We start from the raw sequence: 26,052 nt of genomic DNA on the forward strand, positions 1-26,052 counted from the left end.
TATATAGGACTGATACTTGTGTGATATACATGACTGATGCATGTGTGATATATAGGACTGATACGTGTGTGTGATATATAGGACTGATACGTGTGTGATATATAGGACTGATACGTGTGTGATATATAGGACTCATACATGTGTGATATGTAGGACTGATACATGTGTGATATATAGGACTGATACATGTGATATATGGGACTGATACATGTGTGATATGTAGGACTGATACATGTGTGATATGTAGGACTGATACATGTGTGATATATAGGACTGATACATGTGTGATATATAGGACTGATACATGTGTGCTATATGGGACTGATACATGTGTGATATATAGGACTGATACGTGTGTGATATGTAGGACTGATACATGTGTGATATATAGGACTGATACATGTGTGATATGTAAGACTGATACATGTGTGATATATAGGACTGATACATGTGTGATATACATGACTGATGCATGTGTGATATATAGGACTGATACGTGTGTGTGATATATAGGACTGATACATGTGTGATATATAGGACTGATACATGTGTGATATATAGCACTGATACATGTGTGATATGTAGGACTGATACATGTGTGATATATAGGACTGATACATGTGTGATATACATGACTGATACATGTGTGATATATAGGACTGATACATGTGTGATATACATGACTGATACATGTGTGATATATAGGACAGATACATGTGTGATATACATGACTGATACATGTGTGATATATAGGACTGATACATGTGTGATACATAGGACTGATACATGTGTGATATACATGACTGATACATGTGTGATATATAGGACTGATACATGTGTGATATATAGGACTGATACATGTGTGATATATAGGACTGATACATGTGTGATATATAGTACTGATACATGTGTGATATACATGACTGATACATGTGTGATATACAGGACTGATACATGTGTGATATATAGGACTGATACATGTGTGATATATAGGACTGATACATGTGTGATATATAGGACTGATACATGTGTGATATACAGGACTGATACATGTGTGATATACATGACTGATACATGTGTGATATACATGACTGATACATGTGTGATATACAGGACTGATACATGTGTGATATACATGACTGATACATGTGTGATATACATGACTGATACATGTGTGATATACATGACTGATACATGTGTGATATACATGACTGATACATGTGTGATATATAGGACTGATACATGTGTGATATATAGGACTGATACATGTGTGATATATAGGACTGATACATGTGTGATATATAGGACTGATACATGTGTGATATACTTGACTGATACATGTGTGATATACATGACTGATACATGTGTGATATACATGACTGATACATGTGTGATATACAGGACTGATACATGTGTGATATACATGACTGATACATGTGTGATATACATGACTGATACATGTGTTATATATAGGACTGATACATGTGATATATAGGACTGATACATGTGTGATATATAGGACAGATACATGTGTGATATACATGACTGATACATGTGTGATATATAGGACTGATACATGTGTGATATATAGGACAGATACATGTGTGATATATAGGACTGATACATGTGTGATATACATGACTGATGCATGTGTGATATGTAGGACTGATACATGTGTGATATACATGACTGATACATGTGTAATATACATGACTGATACATGTGTGGTATACAGGACTGATACATGTGTGATATACATGACTGATACATGTGTGATATATAGGACTGATACATGTGTGATATATAGGACTGATACATGTGTGATATATAGGACAGATACATGTGTGATATATAGGACTGATACATGTGTGATATACAGGACTGATACATGTGTGATATATAGGACTGATACATGTGATATATAGGACTGATACATGTGTGATATATAGGACTGACACATGTGTGATATACATGACTGATACATGTGTGATATGTAGGACTGATACATGTGTGATATATAGGACTGATACATTTGTGATATATAGGACTGATACATGTGTGATATACATGACTGATACATGTGTTATATATAGGACTGATACATGTGATATATAGGACTGATACATGTGTGATATATAGGACAGATACATGTGTGATATACATGACTGATACATGTGTGATATACAGGACTGATACATGTGTGATATATAGGACTGATACATGTGTGATATATAGGACTGATACATATGTGATATATAGGACTGATACATGTGATATGTAGGACTGATACATGTGTGATATGTAAAACTGATACATGCGTGATATGTAGGACTGATACATGTGTGCTATACGGGACTGATACATGTGTGATATACATGACTGATACATGTGTGATATATAGGACTGATACATGTGTGATATACATGACTGATACATGTGTGATATATAGGACAGATACATGTGTGATATACATGACTGATACATGTGTGATATATAGGACTGATACATGTGTGATACATAGGACTGATACATGTGTGATATACATGACTGATACATATGTGATATATAGGACTGATACATGTGTGATATATAGGACTGATACATGTGTGATATATAGGACAGATACATGTGTGATATACATGACTGATACATGTGTGATATATAGGACTGATACATGTGTGATATATAGGACAGATACATGTGTGATATATAGGACTGATACATGTGTGATATACATGACTGATGCATGTGTGATATGTAGGACTGATACATGTGTGATATACATGACTGATACATGTGTAATATACATGACTGATACATGTGTGGTATACAGGACTGATACATGTGTGATATACATGACTGATACATGTGTGATATATAGGACTGATACATGTGTGATATATAGGACTGATACATGTGTGATATATAGGACAGATACATGTGTGATATATAGGACTGATACATGTGTGATATACAGGACTGATACATGTGTGATATATAGGACTGATACATGTGATATATAGGACTGATACATGTGTGATATATAGGACTGACACATGTGTGATATACATGACTGATACATGTGTGATATGTAGGACTGATACATGTGTGATATATAGGACTGATACATTTGTGATATATAGGACTGATACATGTGTGATATACATGACTGATACATGTGTTATATATAGGACTGATACATGTGATATATAGGACTGATACATGTGTGATATATAGGACAGATACATGTGTGATATACATGACTGATACATGTGTGATATACAGGACTGATACATGTGTGATATATAGGACTGATACATGTGTGATATATAGGACTGATACATGTGTGATATATAGGACTGATACATGTGTGATATGTAGGACTGATACATGTGATATGTAAAACTGATACATGCGTGATATGTAGGACTGATACATGTGTGCTATACGGGACTGATACATGTGTGATATACATGACTGATACATGTGTGATATATAGGACTGATACATGTGTGATATACATGACTGATACATGTGTGATATATAGGACAGATACATGTGTGATATACATGACTGATACATGTGTGATATATAGGACTGATACATGTGTGATACATAGGACTGATACATGTGTGATATACATGACTGATACATATGTGATATATAGGACTGATACGTGTGTGATATATAGGACTGATACATGTGTGATATATAGGACTGATACACATGTGATATATAGTACTGATACATGTGTGATATACAGGACTGATACACATGACTGATACATGTGTGATATGTAGGACTGATACATGTGTGATATATAGGACTGATACATGTGTGATATACATGACTGATACATGTGTGATATATAGGACTGATACATGTGTGATATACAGGACTGATACATGTGTGATATATAGGACTGATACATGTGTGATATATAGGACTGATACATGTGTGATATACAGGACTGATATATGTGTGATATACATGACTGATACATGTGTGATATACAGGACTGATACATATGTGATATACATGACTGATACATGTGTGATGTACATGACTGATACATGTGTGATATACAGGACTGATACATGTGTGATATATAGGACTGATACATGTGTGATATACATGACTGATACATGTGTGATATGCAGGAATGAAAGGATAAATAATTGATTATTATTAGCATTTGTCAAGGACTCCATGGTTGAGAAATGACTAATGCTTACATGTCCAGGATTGTTTTGTCCAGCTTTAAAATCTTTTCCTGGTCCCGCAGGAAGGAGAGCAGCTGGTCAAGAAGATCGGAGGAGTTTTTGCCTTCCAAGTGAAGGATGGCCCGGGTGGAAAGGAGGCCACTTGGTTTGTGGACGTGAAAAATGGCAGCGGCTCAGTCGCCAATCAAGCTGGTATGGAAAGAATGTTTATTTAGGGAAGTTGAAATAACAATCTCACTTGTATGACGTCCATCTGGCCCTCCAACAACTTCACACTTCACAAAACTCATATTTCATATTAAAACTGAACGCCCTTTAATGTACAGGCCGAGGCAAACTTCACCAAACAATCTTGAATTCTGCCTCAACTGCTTCTGGAGATGGCCAGAAAAACTATTTTCATTTGTCGAAGTCCTGTGGGGGTGCTCAGAGAGTATGTGTGGTTGAGAAGGGGAACTGGAGGATGTGTTCCAACTATCTTCAGCCTTCCCGGTAAGGTCTATTCAGGTCTAACCTCGGATTCAGGAGGAACAGTGTGGTTTTGGTCCTGGTCGTGGAACTGTGGACCAGCTCTATACTCTGGGCAGGGTCTTTGAGGGTGCATGGGAGTTTGCCCAACCAGTCTACATGTGCTTTGTGGACTTGGAGAAGGCATTGGACCATGTCCCTCAGGAAGTCCTGTGGGGAGTGCTCAGAGAGTATGGGTGGTTTGAGAAAGGGAACCGGAGGATGTGTTCCAACTATCTTCAGCCTTCCCGGTAAGGTCTATTCAGGTCTAACCTCGGATTCAGGAGGAACAGTGTGGTTTTGGTCCTGGTCATGGAACTGTGGACCAGCTCTATACTCTGGGCAGGGTCTTTGAGGGTGCATGGGAGTTTGCCCAACCAGTCTACATGTGCTTTGTGGACTTGGAGAAGGCATTGGACCGTGTCCCTCGGGAAGTCCTGTGGGGAGTGCTCAGAGAGTATGGGCGGTTTGGTTTCTGTCCGCATTGCCGGCAGGAAGTCGGACCGGTTTCCAGTGAGGGTTGGACTCCGCCAAGGCTGCTCTTTGTCACCCATTCTGTTCATAACTGTCATGGGGGATCCAGTTTGGTGGCTGCAGGATTGCGGCTGATGTGGTCCTGATGGCTTCATCTGACCATCGGTTCACAGCCGAGTGTGAAGCGACTGGGATGAGAATCAGCACCTCCAAGTCTGAGTCCATGGTTCTTGCCCGGAAGAGGATGGAGTGCCATCTCCGGGTTGGGGAGGAGACCCTGCCCCAAGTGGAGGAGTTCAAGTACCTGGGAGTCTTGTTCACGAGTGAGGGAAGAGCATACTTGCCAACCTTGAGACCTCCGATTTCGGGAGGTGGGGGGGTGGTGGGGGCGTGGTCGGGGTGGGGCGGGGGCGTGGCTAAGAGGGGAGGAGTATATTTACAGCTAGAATTCACCAAGTCAAGTATTTCATATATACAGGTAAAAGCCAGTAAATTAGAATATTTTGAAAAACTTGATTTATTTCAGTAATTGCATTCAAAAGGTGTAACTTGTACATTATATTTATTCATTGCACACAGACTGATGCATTCAAATGTTTATTTCATTTAATTTTGATGATTTGAAGTGGCAACAAATGAAAATCCAAAATTCCGTGTGTCACAAAATTAGAATATTACTTAAGGCTAATACAAAAAAGGGATTTTTAGAAATGTTGGCCAACTGAAAAGTATGAAAATGAAAAATATGAGCATGTACAATACTCAATACTTGGTTGGAGCTCCTTTTGCCTCAATTACTGCGTTAATGCGGCGTGGCATGGAGTCGATGAGTTTCTGGCACTGCTCAGGTGTTATGAGAGCCCAGGTTGCTCTGATAGTGGCCTTCAACTCTTCTGCGTTTTTGGGTCTGGCATTCTGCATCTTCCTTTTCACAATACCCCACAGATTTTCTATGGGGCTAAGGTCAGGGGAGTTGGCGGGCCAATTTAGAACAGAAATACCATGGTTCGTAAACCAGGCACGGGTAGATTTTGCGCTGTGTGCAGGCGCCAAGTCCTGTTGGAACTTGAAATCTCCATCTCCATAGAGCAGGTCAGCAGCAGGAAGCATGAAGTGCTCTAAAACTTGCTGGTAGACGGCTGCGTTGACCCTGGATCTCAGGAAACAGAGTGGACCGACACCAGCAGATGACATGGCACCCCAAACCATCACCCAACCATGCAAATTTTGCATTTCCTTTGGAAATCGAGGTCCCAGAGTTTGGAGGAAGACAGGAGAGGCACAGGATCCACGTTGCCTGAAGTCTAGTGTAAAGTTTCCACCATCAGCAAGTTTTAGAGCACTTCATGCTTCCTGCTGCTGACCTGCTCTATGGAGATGGAGATTTCAAGTTCCAACAGGACTTGGCGCCTGCACACAGCGCAAAATCTACCCGTGCCTGGTTTACGGACCATGGTATTTCTGTTCTAAATTGGCCCGCCAACTCCCCTGACCTTAGCCCCATAGAAAATCTGTGGGGTATTGTGAAAATGAAGATGCAGAATGCCAGACCCAAAAACGCAGAAGAGTTGAAGGCCACTATCAGAGCAACCTGGGCTCTCATAACACCTGAGCAGTGCCAGAAACTCATCGACTCCATGCCACGCCGCATTAACGCAGTAATTGAGGCAAAAGGAGCTCCAACCAAGTATTGAGTATTGTACATGCTCATATTTTTCATTTTCATACTTCATACTTCAGTTGGCCAACATTTCTAAAAATCCCTTTTTTGTATTAGCCTTAAGTAATATTCTAATTTTGTGACACACGGAATTTTGGATTTTCATTTGTTGCCACTTCAAATCATCAATCAATCAATCAATCAATCAATCTTTATTTATATAGCCCTAAATCACAAGTGTCTCAAAGGGCTGCACAAGCCACAACGACATCCTCGGTACAAAGCCCACATACGGGCAAGGAAAAACTCACCCCAGTGGGACGTCGATGTGAATGACTATGAGAAACCTTGGAGAGGACCGCATATGTGGGTAACCCCCCCCCTCTAGGGGAGACCGAAAGCAATGGATGTCGAGTGGGTCTGACATAATATTGTGAGAGTCCAGTCCATAGTGGATCCAACATAATAGTAGTAAGAGTCCAGTCCATAGTGGGGCCAGCAGGACACCATCCCGAGCGGAGACGGGTCAGCAGCGCAGAGATGTTCCCAGCCGATGCACAGGCGAGCGGTCCACCCCGGGTCCCGACTCTGGACAGCCAGCACTTCATCCATGGCCACCGGACCTGTGCCCCCCCCCCCCCCCTCCCTCAAGGAAAAAGGGAGCAGAGGAGAAAAGAAAAGAAACGGCAGATCAACTGGTCTAACAGGGGGGCTATTTAAAGGCTAGAGTATACAAATTAGTTTTGAGATGGGACTTAAATGCTTAAATGCTAAATCATCAAAATTAAATGAAATAAACATTTGAATGCATCAGTCTGTGTGCAATGAATAAATATAATGTACAAGTTACACCTTTTGAATGCAATTACTGAAATAAATCAAGTTTTTCAAAATATTCTAATTTACTGGCTTTTACCTGTGTATATATATACAGTATATATATATAGCTAGAATTCACTGAAAGTGAAGTATTTTCTTATATATATATATATATATATATATATATATATATATATATATATATATATATATATATATATATATATATATATCAAGAGGGACAGAGACAGCGCACAGTGCATGTGGATCACATGTTACCATGGCGAGAAAACATGGAGAGACTGCCAGTTATCTAGTCTCCACCAGTTGCAGAAAATGTGCCATCAGTACAACTGGACAGTGCTGTTTCAGTTCCATCACCAGGACCATCAGCGAGTCAGACACAAACTAGTCTCATCATTGAACCAGATTCAAGGGCTGCTGAGTTGCCATCATCAGAACCCAGATCACCCACAACAAAAACCCCACCAGTGATCGATCCGCAGTTACCCAGAAAGGTTTCGAGTACCACCAAAAAAACTGAATCACTGAAGACAGTATAAAAATCTGTGTTAAAGGTGTACAAATACTGTTTGTATAATAAGCATGTTATTGTTTACAAATGAGGGTTAAGAGTTCAGTACTAAAAAAAAAAAAAGAATGTGGCTTAAGTACAGTTTTTTAATTGAGCTGCTGCATTTTTTGGTTGGGTTGTTTTGGTGATCTATGTTTGTCTGTTGCCATCTCCTGGTGAATGTTGGCTATAGCGTACTGGGGTTACTTTTTGGTTGGCCAACGATTTACGTGGTGTTAAATGTTGCGCACCTGACGTCAAGTGTGTGAGTCTGTTCTAAAGTCTACAGTAAAGAGACGTACTTCATCACCTAGCCTGTTTATTGCCTTCAACTCAATTTATTACAACAACATTGCTCCATGCAGACCCTCCAGGTCCGCATGGAGCTGGAGGGGGCGTGGCCTCCAGGTCCGCCTGAATTTTGGGAGATTTTCGGGAGAAAATTTGTCCCGGGAGGTTTTCGGGAGAGGCGTTGAATTTCGGGAGTCTCCCGGAAAATCCGGGAGGGTTGGCAAGTATGGGGAAGAGTGGATGGTGAGATCGGTGCGGCGTCTTCAGTAATGTGGACGCTGTATCGATCCGTTGTGGTGAAGAAGGAGCTGAGCCGGAAGGCAAAGCTCTCAATTTAGCGGTCGATCTACGTTCCCATCCTCACCTATGGTCATGAGCTTTGGGTCATGACCGAAAGGACAAGATCACGGGTACAAGCGGCCCAAATGAGTTTGGGTCTCTCCCTTAGAGATAGGGTGAGAAGCTCTGTCATCCGGGGGGATCTCAAAGTAAAGCCGCTGCTCCTCCACATGGAGAGGAGCCAGATGAGGTGGTTCGGGTATCTGGTCAGAACCCCCAGAACGCCTCCCTGTTTGACCGGTAGAGGCCACGGGAAAGACTCAGGACACATTGGAGAGACTATGACTCTGTCTCCCAGCTGGCCTGGGAACGCCTTGGGATCCCCCGGCAAGATCTGAACAAAGTAGCTGGGGAGAAGTATTCAGTGAACTTATGTTGACAACTTATTGTAGTCCAGTCAGAGGTTCTAACTAACAACCTTGCTTTTAGGTACCAAGGCTGACTGCACCCTCTCCATGAGTGATGAGGACCTTCTGCAGTTGATGACCGGCAAGTTGAACCCACAGACGGTACGAGATTGAAACTAACGTCTTTTAAAAGAAAAGCTTGAGCCTTAAAGGGGAACGGAACTTTTTGGGGTAATTTTGTCTATCATTCACGATCCTTACAAGAACACACATGTCAGCTAACAAGCTGTGAAGTTGTCACCTTGTGAAGAGAATACAACAAAACTTATATTCAATTGAATAGACTGCAAAGACAAGATATTTCATGTTTGTTCTTTTTTGCAAATATTAGCTCATTTGCAATTTGATGCCTGCAACGTGTTTCAAAAAAGCTGGCACAAGTGGCAAAAAAGAGTGAGAAAGTCGAGGGAATGCACATCAAATACTTATTTGGAACATCCCACAGGTGAACAGGCTAATTGGGAACAGGTGGGTGCCATGATTGGGTATAAAAGCAGCTTCCATGAAATGCTCAGTCGTTCACAAACAAGGACGGGGCGAGGGTCACCACTTTGTCAACAACAAATTGTTTAAGAACAACATTTCTCAACAAGGAATTTAGGGATTTCACCATCTACGCTCCGTAATATCATCAAAAGGTTCAGAGAATCTGGAGAAATCACTGCACGTAAGCCATGATATTACGCACCTTGGATCCCTCAGGCGCTACTGCATCAAAAAGCCACATCAGTGTGTAAAGGATATCACCACATGGGCTCAGGAACACTTCAGAAGACCACTGTCAGTAACTACAGTTGGTCGCTACATCTGTAAGTGCAAGTTAAAACCCTACTATGCAAAGCCAAAGCCATTTATCAACAACACCCAGAAACGCTTCGCTGGGCCCAAGCTCATCTAAGATGGACTGAGTGGAAAAGTGTTCACATTTCAAATTGTTTTTGGAAACTGTGGACGTCGTGTCCTCAGGACGGAAGAGGAAAAGAAGCATGGGGATTGTTCTAGGGTGAAAGTGTAAAAGTCAGCATGTGTGATGGTATGGGGGTGTATTAGTGGCCAAGACATGGGTAACTTACACATCTGTGAAGGCACCATTAATGCTGAAAGGTACATACAGGTTTTGGAGCAACATATGTAGGCATCCAAGCAACATTATCATGGACGCCCCTGCTTATTTCAGCAAGACAATGCCAAGCCACGTGTTACAACAGCATAGTAATAATAATAATAATAACTGGGATTTATATAGCGCTTTTCTAAGTACCCAAAGTCGCTTTACATGTAGAACCCATCATTCATTCACATCTGGTGGTGGTAAGCTACTTTCATAGCCACAGCTGCCCTGGGGTAGACTGACGGAAGCGTGGCTGCAATTTGCGCCAACGGCCCCTCCGACCACCACCTATCATTCATCATTCAATTCACCGGTGTGAGTGGCACCGGGGGCAAAGGGTGAAGTGTCCCGCACAAGGACACAACGGCAGCGATTTTTTGGATGGTAAGAGGCGGGGAGCGAACCTGCAACCCTCAGGTTTCTGGCACGGTTGCTCTACCCACTACGCCATGCCGCCCCATAGTAAAAGAGTGCTGGTACTAGACTGGCCTGCCTATAGTCCAGACATTGAAAATGTGTGAAGGCTAAAATATGAGAAGGGAGACTGTTGAACAACTTAAGCTGTACATCAAGCAAGAATGGGAAAGAATTCCACTTCAAAAATGTGTCTCCTCAGTTCCCAAACCTTTACTGAGTGTTGTTAAAAGGAAAGGCCATGTAACACACTGGTAAAAATGCCTTTTTTGCAATGTGTTGCTGCCATTAAATTCCTTTGGCAGAAATTCCAGCCTCCAGTCTTTTTGAATGTGACGCCACAAGTGGGGTATTGAGTGTAGAATTTTGAGGACACAAATGAGTTTTGGACCATAAGAAGATGTGGCAAAAGTCAACATTGTGAATGTTTTTTTGTCTTCCAAGCGCTGTATTAAAGCAGGACACGTTTCTTCTCAGGCGTTCTTCAAAGGGAAGCTGAAGGTGACGGGCAACATGGGTATGGCCATGAAGCTGCAGAGCCTTCAGGTCGCACCAGGAAGATCTCGGCTGTGATGACATCACTTCCTCACCTTACCATCGGACACTTCTTATCCAGTTCCTGTGAGGCAAACATGTCTTTTTTGGAACTGGAACTTGATAGTTGCACCTCTGTTGTGCTTAAACCGTCTGAGAACACAAATAAAACATTGCAGTAAATAAACTCTCTTCTTTAATTAAAATTCCTTTAATGTTCAATATTTGCCTTGTGTTGTATTTCTGATTATTGTTGGCCAACATGTTCAATTAAGTGGATATTTACCCCATTTTTCATTCAGTACTTCTTTGAGGTTTAGTTTCCTTGTTTTAAATTGTTTCATATTTGAATCAGTCCAACAAAACAACACAATTCCAACCTCAGTTGTTTTATTCAATGAAATTGTCAGCATAATTTGTTCAGTCTTAATTTACCCAGATGGGTAAATAATGTGTCACGTTTCATGTGTCAGGAAAACGAGGGGTTCTTACTGTGTCTCCGACACTGTCATTGTGTTTTATGGTCAGAGAATCACTAAGTTGCTGTTTAAATTTGAATACATAATTAGTCGTTGTCAAGGGGCTCTTTACAATTTCCGGGTTTGCCTACCGGACGGCCCTGGAGCCGTCGGCACTGAAAAATTAAATAAATAAAAAAAATTAATAAAAGTTTGTGTGTAAATTAATACAATTAATGAGAGAGTGTCACTGGAGGGGACTGTGGTTCTCACATCAATACAGTAGGTGGCGGAAATGCACTTATAACTTCATATAATGCACATATAACTTTATATTGTGCCCCTCTTTATATAATGCACCTATAACTATATAATGCACCAATAACTTTATATAGTGCAACTATAACTTTATATAATGCACATATAACTTTATATATGACACCTATAACTTCATATAATATACCTATAACTTTATATAATGCACCTAAAACGTCATATAATATACCTATAACTTTATATAATGCACATATAACTTCATGTAATGCACCTATAACTTTATATAATGCACATATAACTTTATATTGTGCTCCACTTTATATAATGCACCTATAACTTTATATAATGCACCTATAACTTCATATAATATACCTATAACTTTATATAGTGCACATATAACTTTATATTGTGCTCCACTTTATATAATGCACCTATAACTTTATATAATGCACCTATAACTTTATGTAATGCACATATAACTTTATATAATGCACATATAACTTTATATATGACACCTATAACTTCATATAATATACCTATAACTTTATATAATGCACCTAAAACTTCATATAATATACCTATAACTTTATATAATGCACATATAACTTCATATAATGCACCTATAACTTTATATAATGCACATATAACTTTATATTGTGCTCCACTTTATATAATGCACCTATAACTTCATATAATATACCTATAACTTTATATAGTGCACATATAACTTCATATAATGCACATATAACTTTATATAATGCACATATAACTTTATATTGTGCTCCACTTTATATAATGCACCTATAACTTTATATAATGCACCTATAACTTTATATAATGCAAATATAACTTTATACAATGCACCAATAACTTTATATAATGCAAATATAACTTTATATAATGCACCTATGACTTTATATAATGCACCTATAACTTTATACAATGCACCAATAACTTTATATAATGCAAACATAACTTTATACAATGCACCAACAACTTTATATAATGCAAATATAACTTTATATAGTGCACCTATATTTTTATATTGTGCACCACTTTATATAATGCACCAACAACTTTATATAATGAATGCACCAATGACTTTATATAATGCACCTATAACTTTATATAATGCACATATAACTTTATACAATGCAACAATAACTTTATATAATGCACCTATAACCAATAATAAGGAATCTTAGCCACAGGGAGATTGCTTTCACATTAATGCTCAAATAATTATGTTCCTGCTAATATGTCGCCACCTTGCGGTGAACGCGAGTAATACAGTTTAATTATGCTCTGCGTGGAAGTGTGCGCGGCGTTTACAATACACTCTCCAGTACAGTAGGTGGCGCTCAGCATTAAATTAGGTTAGTTGCGACCCGCCATAAAAATGAAGAAGTACGTCAGTGCGTCATGACGTCATGACGTATGACGTATGTTGTGAGACGGTTTCCCTCCGCGCTGACAAAGCTAGCCGGCCAGCTAGCGATACGCTCTCACCGCGGGGCTTTACGAAGCCTCCAACCTCCATTTAATACACACATTGTACAAAGGGGCCGGTAAAGAAAGAGCTATCTTCGTCAAAGGTAACGTAACAGGAAGACGTCGTGTCCGTTCGCGCCTCTGTTTTGCTCATTCCCGCTAAGCTAGCAAGCTAGCTTGGCGACTAACACGCGTTTGAAGGTTCGTATATAACTATTCGGATAGAAGTATTTTATTCCAAAAAAAAACCAAAACACGTCGTCTCACGACATTTTGGTTGGTGACGTGAACGCGGTGGATTTCCTCAAGCTAAACGTGGTAGCGGAAAGTAATGCCGCGGCGTGAGGAAAAGTTGACGTCATGTTCACTTTCAAAGCTTTATGGCACAAAGTGACGTCATTGGGTTGTGCAACGACGTGTATTTGCTGCACATGGACAATTGTCAACTTGTGTTGCTGCTGCGTAAACAAGATGTGAAGCAAGGGTGTGTGCCTGAAGGTATTGTGCTCAGTCCAATGTCCATTCGATTCAAAGAGTTTTGATATCAGTCGTATCATTTTTTGTGTGTTGACCTATCAAATGTTATGTGGTGTTCGGGTCTGTGGGACCCGTTGTCATTTTTTATTAAGAGAAAAATAATACAATTAATTAATTTTTCAAACTGAGACTCACTGACTTTGGGCTCATTTTCTGTGAAGAACATAGAATACATATTTAATGACCTCCCCCCTACACATTTCTATTACATATAAGATGTCCGGGTCCACTGGACTAATAACTAATAAGAATAATAACTAATAACTGGCTAATAGAAGTGTGGAAATCATATTCTGTAAATAACAATATATCAATAATAGTCAGTGTTTAGCAGTTCATAACAATATATAAATAATACATGTCAGTGTTTATCTGTAAATAACAATATATAAAAAATAAATGTCAGTGTTTATCTTTAAACTACTATATATCAATGTCAGTATTTGTCTGTAAATAACAATATATCAATGATAAATGTCAGTGTTTATCTGTAAAAAACTATAAAAAATAATACATGTCAGTGTTTATCTGTAACAATATATGAATGATAAATGTCAGTGTTTATCTGTAAATAACAATATCAATAATACATGTCAGTGTTTATCTGTAAATAACAATATATAAATAATAAATGACAGTCTTTATCTTTAAACTACAATATATAAATGTCAGTATTTGTCTGTAAATAATATATAAATGATACATGTCAGTGTTATCTGTAACAATATATGAATGATAAATGTCAGTGTTTATCTGTAAATAACAATATCAATAATACATGTCAGAGTTTATCTGTAAATAACAATATATAAATAATAAATGTCAGTGTTTATCTTTAAACTACTATATATAAATGTCAGTATTTGTCTGTAAATAACAATATATAAATGATAAATGTCAGTGTTTATCTGTAAAAAACTTTAAAAATAATACATGTCAGTGTTTATCTGTAACAAGATATGAATGATAAATGTCAGTGTTTATCTGTAAATAACAATATATCAATAATACATGTCAGTGTTTATCTGTAAATAATATATAAATAATAAATGTCAGTGTTTATCTTTAAACTACTATATATAAATGTCAGTATTTGTCTGTAAATAACAATATATAAATGATAAATGTCAGTGTTTATCTGTAAAAAACTATAAAAAATAATACATGTCAGTGTTTATCTGTAACAATATATGAATGATAAATGTCAGTGTTTATCTGTAAATAACAATATCAATAATACATGTCAGTGTTTATCTGTAAATAACAATATATAAATAATAAATGTCAGTGTTTATCTTTAAACTACTATATATAAATGTCAGTATTTGTCTGTAAATAACAATATATAAATGATAAATGTCAGTGTTTATCTGTAAAAAACTATAAAAATAATACATGTCAGTGTTTATCTGTAACAATATATGAATGATAAATGTCAGTGTTTATCTGTAAATAATATCAATAATACATGTCAGTGTTTATCTGTAACAATATATGAATGATAAATGTCAGTGTTTATCTGTAAATAATATTAATAATACATGTCAGTGTTTATCTGTAAATAACAATATATAAATGATAAATGTCAGTGTTTATCTGTAAAAAACTTTTAAAAATAATACATGTCAGTGTTTATCTGTAGCAATATATGAATGATAAATGTCAGTGTTTATCTGTAAATAATATCAATAATACATGTCAGTGTTTATCTGTAAATAACAATATATAAATAATACATGTCAGTGTTTATCTTTAAACTACAATATAAATGTCAGTATTTGTCTGTAAATAACAATATATAAATGATACATGTCAGTGTTTATCTGTAACAAGATATGAATGATAAATGTCAGTGTTTATCTGTAAATAACAATATCAATTATACATGTCAGTGTTTATCTGTAAATAACAATATATAAATAATACATGTCAGTGTTTATCTGTAAATAACAATATATCAAATATAAATGTCAGTGTTTATCTGTAAATAACAATATATAAATAATAAATGTCAGTGTTTATCTGTAAATACAATATATCAAATATATGCACACACACACACACACACACACACACACACACACACACACACACACACACACACACACACAGCAGGCCTAGACAGGAGGAGGACAGAGTGTAGGTGCCCAGAACATCAGAGGGTCAAATGTGCGAGAAAATGAGAGCAGACAGTGTTGACAAACAATGTTGCAACCTTGTGGCAAATTTTCCGCGCAACATTCATATTGTTGTTACTCAGCCAGCGTTTGTGGGTCTGATGGACCCGTTGCATTTTGTGGCTTTTAATGCCTCACAATCAAACACTTAAAATACTCAACAGATGTTTATTGGGATAAGGTAAACATCAGTTCAGTATTTTAACATAAAAGTGTTTGGTTGCGAGGCATTAAAAGCCACAAAATGCAACGGGTCCATCAGACCCACAAACGCTGGCTGAGTAACAACAATATGAACATTACACAAGGGTTAAATTGTGAATACACTGCACAATCCCTATTATTATTATTATTGTCCATATTACTGCTATGCATCCACGCAGCGCTCATTTTAAAAAGAAACTGCACTTTTTTGTTAAAATTTTGCCTATCATACGACAGGAACACGTTTTTTTGCGTTGTAAATTGTAAGTAAGTCTTTGCTGTCATCCAGCATTCTGTTTTTGTTTACAGCCAGTTCAGTTTTAGTTTCGTTCTGCATAGCCATACCTAAGCTTTGATGCCTTTTCTTAGCGGCACTCGCCGTTTGTTTATTTTTGGTTTGATCGTTAGATACCTTTTTATTTTCGTGACTATTTGCATTGTAGATTGTAACCGAACTATGACACCTGTGAAGTGTAAAACCCTTTGGAAGCTCATGGAGAGAATGCCAACAGTGTGCAAAAAAAGGATTCAGCGCGAAGGGTGGCTATTTTGAAGAAACTAGAATATAAAACATGTTCTCAGTTATTTCACCTTTTTTGGTTAAGTACATAACTCCACATGTGTTCATTCGTAGTTTTGATGTGACAATCTACAGTGTAAATAGTCTATTTGGCCTGTATTGTATGTGTAATGTAGTAACAGGCACATCCATAATAACATGCAATATATATGTATTTTACTCATTTTAAGCGTATAGCGGCACATTAATTTAACATGCGTTTTCCTCCGACGACGACACAGACTTTATGAGAGAGAACCAACATAATAACACAATCACTTACACTGTACAATGTCTGCTCTCACTAGGATCTTTATATCTTCCCGTTTAGATGAAGAATGACTCCTAATCGTCGCTATGGTCTGTGCAAACAAGCGTCTTCTCATGTCTTTCTGTTTTAAGTTAAATGTCAAAACTGATCAACTTCTTGGTTTTAGTCCACATTCTTCTACTATCCAGGTGAGAGGCATCATTTATAATCTGGAATTAACTTTCACCAGTTTAGAGGTGAGCGAGCAGCTCCCCAGCTCATGATGTCAATATAGCAGCATAGGCTAAGTCAACTCTCTGGGATAATGCACTAAAAATAGGTCTTTATTGTTAGTGCTAATTATAACAATAGCACTAATATTAATATTCAAGTCACAGAATGTTATTGTTGGTGGTTTTTGGATGGCTATTTGAAGGGGTTTGTGGGCGAAATAGGTACATGACGTCACGTTCGGCTCATTAAAATATACAAGACTCCTTTGTTGTCCTAGCGCTCTGGGCACTATTTAGCCTTTTTCCAAGAAAAACGCCCCTGTGCTTGCGTTGTTTTAGGCTGTCGGGGCCGTTCAAATCACAAAAAGGATGCACGTTTTTTTAAGAGTTCCTTAAGAGGTAATCAAGAAGGGCGAAAGAGTGCAAGATTTTGTAAACCGACGACAAGAAATGCGGCGACCTCGAATATTACAAACCCCAAAAGCAGTGAAGTTGTCACGTTGTGTAAATGGTAAATAAAAAGACAATACAATGATTTGCAAATCCTTTTCAACTTATATTCAACTGAATAGACTGCAAAGACAAGATATTTCATGTTCACACTGATTTTTTTTAAATAATCATAAACTTAGAATTTATTGGCAGCAACACATTGCAAAAAAGTTGTCAGAGGGGGATTTTTACCATGGCCTTTCCTTTTAACAACACTCAGTAAAGGTTTGGGAACTGAGGAGACACATTTTTGAAGTGGAATTATTTCCCATTCTTGCTTGATGTACAGCTTAAGTTGTTCAACAGTCTCCCTTCTCATATTTTAGCCTTCATATTTTCAATGGGAGACAGGTCTGGACTACAGGCAGGCCAGTCTAGTACCCGCACTCTTTTACTATGAAGCCACGCTGTTGTAACACGTGGCTTGGCATTGTCTTACTGAAATAAGCAGGGGCGCCCATGGTAACGTTGCTTGGATGGCAACATATGTTGCTCCAAAAGCTGTATGTACCTTTCAGCATTGATGGTGCCTTCACAGATGTGTAAGGTACCCATGTCTTGGGCACTAATACACCCCCATACCATCACACATGCTGCCTTTTACACTTGGCAGATGTTTTTTTTCCTCTTTGGTCCGGAGGACACGACGTCCACAGTTTCCAAAAACAATTTGAAATGTGGATTCGTCAGAACACTTTTCCACTTTGCATCAGTCCATCTTGGATGAATTCGGGCCCGAAGCTGGCAGCGTTTCTGGGTGTTGTTGATAAATGGCTTTGGCCTTGCATAGTAGAGTTTTAACTTGCACTTACAGATGTAGCGACCAACTGTAGTTACTGACAGTGGTTTTCTGAAGTGTTCCTGAGCCCATGTGGTGATATCCTTTACATACTGATGTCACTTTTTGATGCAGTAGCGCCTGAGGGATCCAAGGTGCGTAATATCATGGCTTTCGTGCAGTGATTTCTCCAGATTCTCTGAACCTTTTGATGATATTACGGAGCGTAGATGGTGAAATCCCTAAATTCCTTGCAATAGCTGCTTGAGAAATGTTGTTAAACAATTTGCTCAGGCATTTGTTGACAAAGTGGTGACCCTCGACCCGTCCTTGTTTGTGAATGACTGAGCATTTCATGGAAGCTGCTTTTATACCCAATCATGGCACCCACCTGTTCCCAATTAGCCTGTTCACCTGTGGGATGTTCCAAATAAGTCTTTGATGAGCATTCCTCAACTTTCTCACTCTTTGTTGCCACTTGTGCCAGCTTTTTTGAAACATGTTGCAGGCATCACATTCCAAATGAGCTAATATTTCTTTAAAAAATAATAATGTAATATCTTGTCTTTGCAGTCTATTCAATTGAATATAAGTTGAAAAGGATTTGTTGTATTGTCTTTTTATTTACCATTTACACAACGTGACAACTTCACTGCTTTGGGCTTTTGTACATGGTGCCTTGTGTTGCTTTGCTTTTCAGGGGTTGTGGACAAACGACTTACTGACCTTGTTTGCTTGTGTACAGTGAGCCTGTGCGGTCCTCCTAGCAGGGCAAGATGTTCAACAAGTCATTTGGTACTCCCTTTGGCGGGGGCTCCTCAGGGTTTGGCACCGCATCGACATTTGGACAGCAAAGTAAGTTCTACTTTTTCTTCTATTAAACAGACCAATGGGTTGTGTCAAATGTGATATTTGCGCTTTCGAATTAGACTTGTAGCTCTGTTCTGACTTTTGGCCATTCGGACACGATCTTATCAAGGATGACTCGAGTAGCTTTGGCAAACCTCACAGCAGACAGACAGTTGGGGGCGACACTGGTTGGGTCAGCTAGGGAAACTTGCGGCGCCTATTTTTTAAAATCCTTGTGCGACATGTACTCACGTCATTTCTGTGTGCGCAGACACAGGCTTTGGGACCACAGGGGGGTTCGGTACGACTGCGTTTGGGGCGACCACCAACACCGGAGGGCTCTTTGGCACCACTCAGACTAAACCCGGTTGGTCGATTGTTGTTTGTTTTTTTGTTTTTGTTTAGTTTTTTGACGTGTCGTTGTCCGCACGCATGAATCCATCATACCTGCCTTTCTCTCAATGCTCCATGCTCTCGTCCAGGCGGCCTGTTTGGAACCAGCACCTTTAGCCAGCCGGCGACATCTTCCACCAGCACCAGCTTTGGGTTCGGCACCCCCAGTGCGACATCAAGCAGTCTATTTGGCAACACGGCGGCAGGAAGCGGCGGCGGACTCTTCTCCCAGCAGAACAATGCATTTAGCGCCAACAAACCCACCTCCTTTGGAAGTAAGCACTTCCTACCATCCGCTTTTTACTCCCCAGGATGGCACTTTGAATATGTTTGTATTATCTTAGGCTTTGGAACCAGTACCAGCAGTGGCGGACTCTTTGGGTCGACCAACACGACCTCCAACCCCTTTGGAGGAGCCACATCCTTGTTTGGAAGCTCAGGCTTCACGGCCACGCAGCAACCTGGAACCACAGTCAAGTTTAACGTGAGTCTTCTCAAGTTTTCTTCTCCTTATAGCCTGTAAAAGGAATGACAATATACCCGGTCCGAAATGATGGGAGTTCAATGTTTCCCCCAGAAAATCTGTTGGGGGGGGGCAGCGGACAGCCGGGGAAGGTGCTACAATATTTGGTTGTTTTCCGCTCCGTTTGCTGAATGGCAATATACGATATATATCTCGATATTTTTTCTGTAAAGTAAAAACAAAACAGTCCTAGTTACCCGAGATGAGATACGAAGTATGTCAGTCATTATTTTGACTTAGTAATATTGACTTGCTAAGACAAAATAATTATTTTATATATTTGACTTAGTCATGATTTTGTCTCTGTAAGTCAATATTTACTAAGTCAAAATAATGACTTACTGTAAGTAAGCGTTGGCAATATGCGTTTGAAAAAATAGAGTTAAAAGCGGGGCCACATGCTGACATATGCTCAACTCATCATGCTTAATTTATTGCAGCATTTGGGAAGCCTGTAGTTGATTATTATTATGTAAATATTATATTTTAATCAACGTGTGATAGCAGGGACCCTGCCATTCAAAACTAGGCTGCTACGTTACTAATGATTAATGTAACTATAGCTGAAAAAATAGTACAATAGCAATACGAGAGACTATTCATCCCTGAACACCATGGAGTTCATGTAGGCTTTATGATGCAGTTACATTATTATATCAACTATCAGAGACAGCTTCAGGAAACTCTTCTTTTAACACAATGTCCTTTTTTTGGTGCTTCAACACAGTTCAATCAACACAGAAAAGGGTAAAGTGAAATAACTTAGTTGTTAAGTGTAGGTCAATAATGCTTGTCTTTCCCTCAGACAGACAGGGCTTTGCTGTCCGTATCACACACACACACCGCACAGTGAGCTAACGTTACGCTAAAAGCTAATTAGCCTTCACCTCAAGGACTGCGAGCGAGCTGAGCTGCCGCTTATGTTTCTGGAAGGTCAACGGGCTCATAGCGATGTTACTAGTAGTTGACTTGGAAGTGCTTATTATAATTTGGGGAGAGTCCGCTGCATGATGCTTACTTGCTAAATAGGGATGTCCCGATCCAGGTTTTTTCACTTACGACACTTGCTGTCTGAGAAGAACGAGTGAGAAGAGCCTGTAGTGTAATGCCCGCAGCTAAAAGCAACTGCGTGAGAACGTATACTCAATATCACGATATAGTCATTTTCTATATCGCACAGAGACCGCTGACATTTTTACCGGTAACTTTTAATTCACATGGCCGTCTTAACGGTTAGGACACAGACCTGTGGATTTGTTGAAGATGTGCTGGAAAATGCGAAACGGAAATTAGGGAGCAACAGAAAAGTGGAATGTATTATTTAAATCGGTGCGTTGGAAAACACGGACCGAAATTTCTTTAAAAACTGGATCTGGATCGGCATTTTCCCATGCCTCGCCGATACGCATTTTTTGGCAAATATCGGCGGCCGATCCAAATATCGGATCGGGACATCCCTACTGCTAAACACCTTTCTGCTTACTCCACCGTCTCTCCTCTCTGCCTGTGCCGTGAGCACTGACTCCATGCGCTCTGAATACACACTGCTGATTGGCTGTTACCGCTCTGAATACGAACTGCTGATTGGCTGTTACATGCGCTCTGAATATGCACTGCTGATTGGCTGTTACTGCTGTGCGTGTAACCAATCAGATGGTTGTGTGGGTGGGACAATGCTGGGTGCTGCAGAGACGTACTGACAGAGGCAGATAGGTTGGGAGTTCAAACCCCGGCCGAGTCATACCAAAGACTATAAAAATGGGAGCCATTACTTCCCTGCTTGGCACTCAGCATCAAGGGTTGGAATTGGGGGTTAAATCACCAAAAAATGATTCCCGGGCGCGGCCACCGCTGCTGCCCACTGCTCCCCTCCCCTCCCCCCCCAGGGGGTGATCAAGGGTGATGGGTCAAATGCAGAGAATAATTTCGCCACACCTAGTGTGGGTGTGTGACAATCATTGCTACTTTAACTTTTAACTTTTTTAACTAAGCAGAGCAGCTTGTTAAGTAAGACTTTAGTTTAGGCGGTGGCTCTTTGTTTTTAAGGCGGCCGCCTTAACAACGAAGCGCTGTGGGAAACCCTGTTGGAACAATACCCAAAGCGCTTTACATTACACATTGCATTCACACACTGATGGCGCACACTGCAAAAGGCAGAGGTTTTTTTTGTGAGTTTTTTCTCACCCGTCACTGGCATGTAAGTGACATACATGTTCGCCAATCAGCATGTCTTTTGCATCTTGGCCAATCAAAACAGTTTACAGGCCACAGCAAGTTTGTGTGCACCGCAGTGGAGTAAGTCAGTACGCTAATAACAAACACCAGTTGCACCTTGTCAAAGTTGATGGCGACTAGGCATGGGCCGATAGTCCATAAATCAAAAATATTGAACAATAAATGAGAATTAAGTCAAAAATACTTTGCCGGAATCAAGTAATTGCTGTTTCCGTGTGTGTTGTCTTCGTCTCCTGCTTTAAACCGGTAGAAAGGTCTCACTCGTTCTCAGCACTTGAACATTTTTATTTAACAGTGGGCTTAACGGAACGCAGTGAGCTCTCCTATCAGTCATCCAGTCTTTTTCGTGGCGGGTCCGCCCGTTAGCTTGCATACTAAAGAAGCACGACTTGCTAGTGAAAAGTTCTGCAAGTAACAAAAATTTGACGAAAAAATATGATTACAAAGCCAAAAGTCCCGCGGTGGTAATATTTGGCTTCAAACTGGATGGGTAATATAAGCCCATCAACACGAACGAGAGCAAGCAACCAAAAGAAAACAACCTTGTTTTTCCAACTGGGGGAAAATGTTCACTTTAAGATGTTCAATATTTATTTGAGTAAAATCGGTATCGGAATTGGCTCTTTAGGTAATTTAGGACCAAACAACATTGAGCTTTCTACATATAAGGAAATTGTTGCTGTATGATTGGGTAATTATTTCGAAAAATGTGTTGCGCAGTTACTCTAAAGTCTGTTACAAAAAGAAATTAAATCAATTGAAAAAATGATCGACAGATTAATCCAGTGGTTCTCGAACTTTTTTCACCCACTACCACGTCTGAAAACACTTGGCTCCACCACCATAATGACCAACATTAAAATACAGTAGCAAAATAGGCCTAAATATGCATTAAAAACATTCATTATTTTTGGCCAATGACATTACACACAATTTGCTGTTATAATTAGAGATGTCCGATAATATCGGCCGATAAATGCTTTAAAATGTAATATCGGAAATTATCGGTATCAGTTTCAAAAAGTAAAATGTATGACTTTTTAAAACGCTGCTGTGTACACGGACGTAGGGAGAATAACCTTAAAGGCACTGCCTTTGCGTGCCGGCCCAATCACATAATATCTACGGCTTTTCACACACACAAGTGAATGCATCGCATACTTGGTCAACCCGCCATACAGGTCACACTAAGGGTGGCCGTATAAACAACTTTAACACTGTTACAAATATGCGCCACACTGTGAACCCACACCAAACAAGAATGACAAACACATTTCGGTAGAACATCCGCACCGTAACACAACATAAACACAACAGAACAAATACCCAGAACCCCTTGCAGCACTAACTCTTCCGAGACGCTACAATATACACCCCCCGCTACCACTACCCCTCCCCCACCATAACCTCCTCATGCTCTCTCAGGGAGAGCATGTGCCAAATTCCAAGCTGCTGTTTTGAGGCATGTTAAAAAAAAAATAATGCACTTTGTGACTTCAATAATAAATATGACAGTGCCATGTTGGCATTTTTTTCCATAACTTGAGTTGATTTGTTTTGGAAAACCTTGTTACATTGTTTAATGCATCCAACGGGGCATCACAACAAAATTAGGCATAATAATGTGTTAATTCCATATATATATATATATGTATATATATATACATCTATCTATCTCGGTATCGGTTGATATCGGAATCGGTAATTAAGAGTTGGACAATATCGGTTATCTGCAAAAAAAAAAAAGCCATTATCGGACATCTACCGGTAGTTATAATGTTTAATTGATTCTTTAGCGTTCTACTAGGTGGAGCAGTTTAAAAATCACTGGAGTATTCAATCAACAAAAATAATCATTTGGTGGTCACACGTTCAAGTCCTAGACCACCTGGAAGGTCTGACCCCCATTCTGTGATAGGTCAAAATGTGGTGACCATGAAAATGAGTCGATATTGCGAAGGTAATGTAAGTAATTGCCATGTTTCATCCTCAGGCCCCGACAGCAAATGACACCATGGTGAAAGGGGGCACGACCACAAACATCAACACCAAGCATCAGTGCATCACCGCCATGAAGGAGTACGAGAACAAGTCCTTGGAGGTGACTTTTATACTTTTCGCTTCTTTTCCAAACAAAGAGGAACACAAAAAAATGTCAATGCTGCGTCTACGTATTTTAACCACCTGCTGGTGTTGCTGATGTTGAGTTCATTGAAGGTGATTGGTGGAGAATGAGTGTACTTGAGAACAAAAAAAAAGTATGGAACCTTTTTAATTTGTTAGTAATAATACTAATAATAATAGATTTTATTTGTAAAAAGCACTTTACATTGAGCAAACAACCTCAAAGTGCTATAGTGTATTAAAAAAATAAAATTAAAGATAATAAAAATAAAAACTAGAACAGCCTAATAGCTAGAACTAATATGCATATATCTAAAAAAAAAAAAAAAGGCTTTTTTTAAAAATAAGGGTTTTTAAGCCTTTTTTAAAAGCATCCACAGTCTGTGGTGCCCTCAGGTGGTCAGGGAGAGCGAGCGTTCCACAGACTGGGAGCGGCGGAGCAGAAAGCCATCTCTCCCATTGTTCGTAGCTTTGTCTTAGTACATTGGTACTTTGTTAGTAGCGGTAATACTGTGTTGCACGCCTGATTGTTTATCTACCTGCATCAGTGAAGATTTTGAAAGGTTTAAAGGCCAATAAACAAAATGTCATGAAGAAATATTGAAAATGGGATGCAGTGGATTTATACACTTTTTAAGAAAAATGATTTTCTAGAGATTTAAACCGTTCATCATCACCGAAGTCGACTGTTGAAGATACTGCTCGACCCTACTTCCTTTGACACTCAAAAGGATTTAAAGTCGAAAAGACTGGAGGCACATCATTTCTTTACATGTGGAGGGGTTCACTACTTAAGCATTAATTTGTGAAAGCGATATTGGACTTATTTGGCATCGGTAAGTCAATCAATCAATCAAAAGTTTGCTCATATAGCCCTTATGTTACGTCCGGGTCGCATGTTTGTGCGCGGATCGTTACCCCAAGATGCAGACGGAACTCCGGAGGCAGTGTGCAGGTAGTACAATAATTTTCCATAACACAAAAATGCAGGAAGAATACAACAAACACAAGAAGAGCGTGCACGGGGGAGCTAAGGCAGAAAACTAGCACTGGAAAGCTAACCTAGAAACGGGAATCAAAGGAGTACCGGGTACTAATTGCAACTTGCTGCAGGAGCAAA

The 26,052-nt window shown here is 39.2% G+C and overlaps 2 protein-coding genes across 6 annotated transcripts in view; both read left to right on the plus strand.

Annotated features, from left to right (window-relative positions):
• The window catches only part of scp2a (sterol carrier protein 2a), a 42,423-nt gene extending 30,883 nt beyond the window's left edge, over nt 1-11,540 (plus strand). The window contains exons 14-16 of the mRNA XM_061931142.2: nt 4,286-4,415; nt 9,317-9,396; nt 11,297-11,540. Of these exons, the coding sequence (XP_061787126.2) occupies nt 4,286-4,415; nt 9,317-9,396; nt 11,297-11,392 (306 nt within the window). The 3' untranslated portion in view covers nt 11,393-11,540. The remainder of the gene's footprint in view (nt 1-4,285; nt 4,416-9,316; nt 9,397-11,296) is intronic.
• Nucleotides 11,541-13,511: 1,971 nt separating this feature from the next.
• The window catches only part of nup98 (nucleoporin 98 and 96 precursor), a 51,465-nt gene continuing 38,924 nt past the window's right edge, over nt 13,512-26,052 (plus strand). For 2 of the 5 annotated variants that reach the window (XM_061931555.2, XM_061931557.2), the window contains exons 1-6: nt 13,512-13,682; nt 19,554-19,663; nt 19,929-20,024; nt 20,140-20,325; nt 20,395-20,534; nt 24,802-24,909. In XM_061931555.2, the coding sequence (XP_061787539.2) occupies nt 19,585-19,663; nt 19,929-20,024; nt 20,140-20,325; nt 20,395-20,534; nt 24,802-24,909 (609 nt within the window). In that variant the 5' untranslated portion in view covers nt 13,512-13,682; nt 19,554-19,584. Of the gene's footprint in view, nt 13,683-14,049; nt 14,077-19,553; nt 19,664-19,928; nt 20,025-20,139; nt 20,326-20,394; nt 20,535-24,801; nt 24,910-26,052 lie in introns of those variants that run through there. The other 3 variants (XM_061931556.2, XM_061931558.2, XM_061931559.2) reach the window with 3 other exon arrangements.

The sequence above is a fragment of the Nerophis lumbriciformis genome, linkage group LG37, assembly GCF_033978685.3.
Source record: "Nerophis lumbriciformis linkage group LG37, RoL_Nlum_v2.1, whole genome shotgun sequence".
Lineage (NCBI taxonomy): Eukaryota > Metazoa > Chordata > Actinopteri > Syngnathiformes > Syngnathidae > Nerophis > Nerophis lumbriciformis.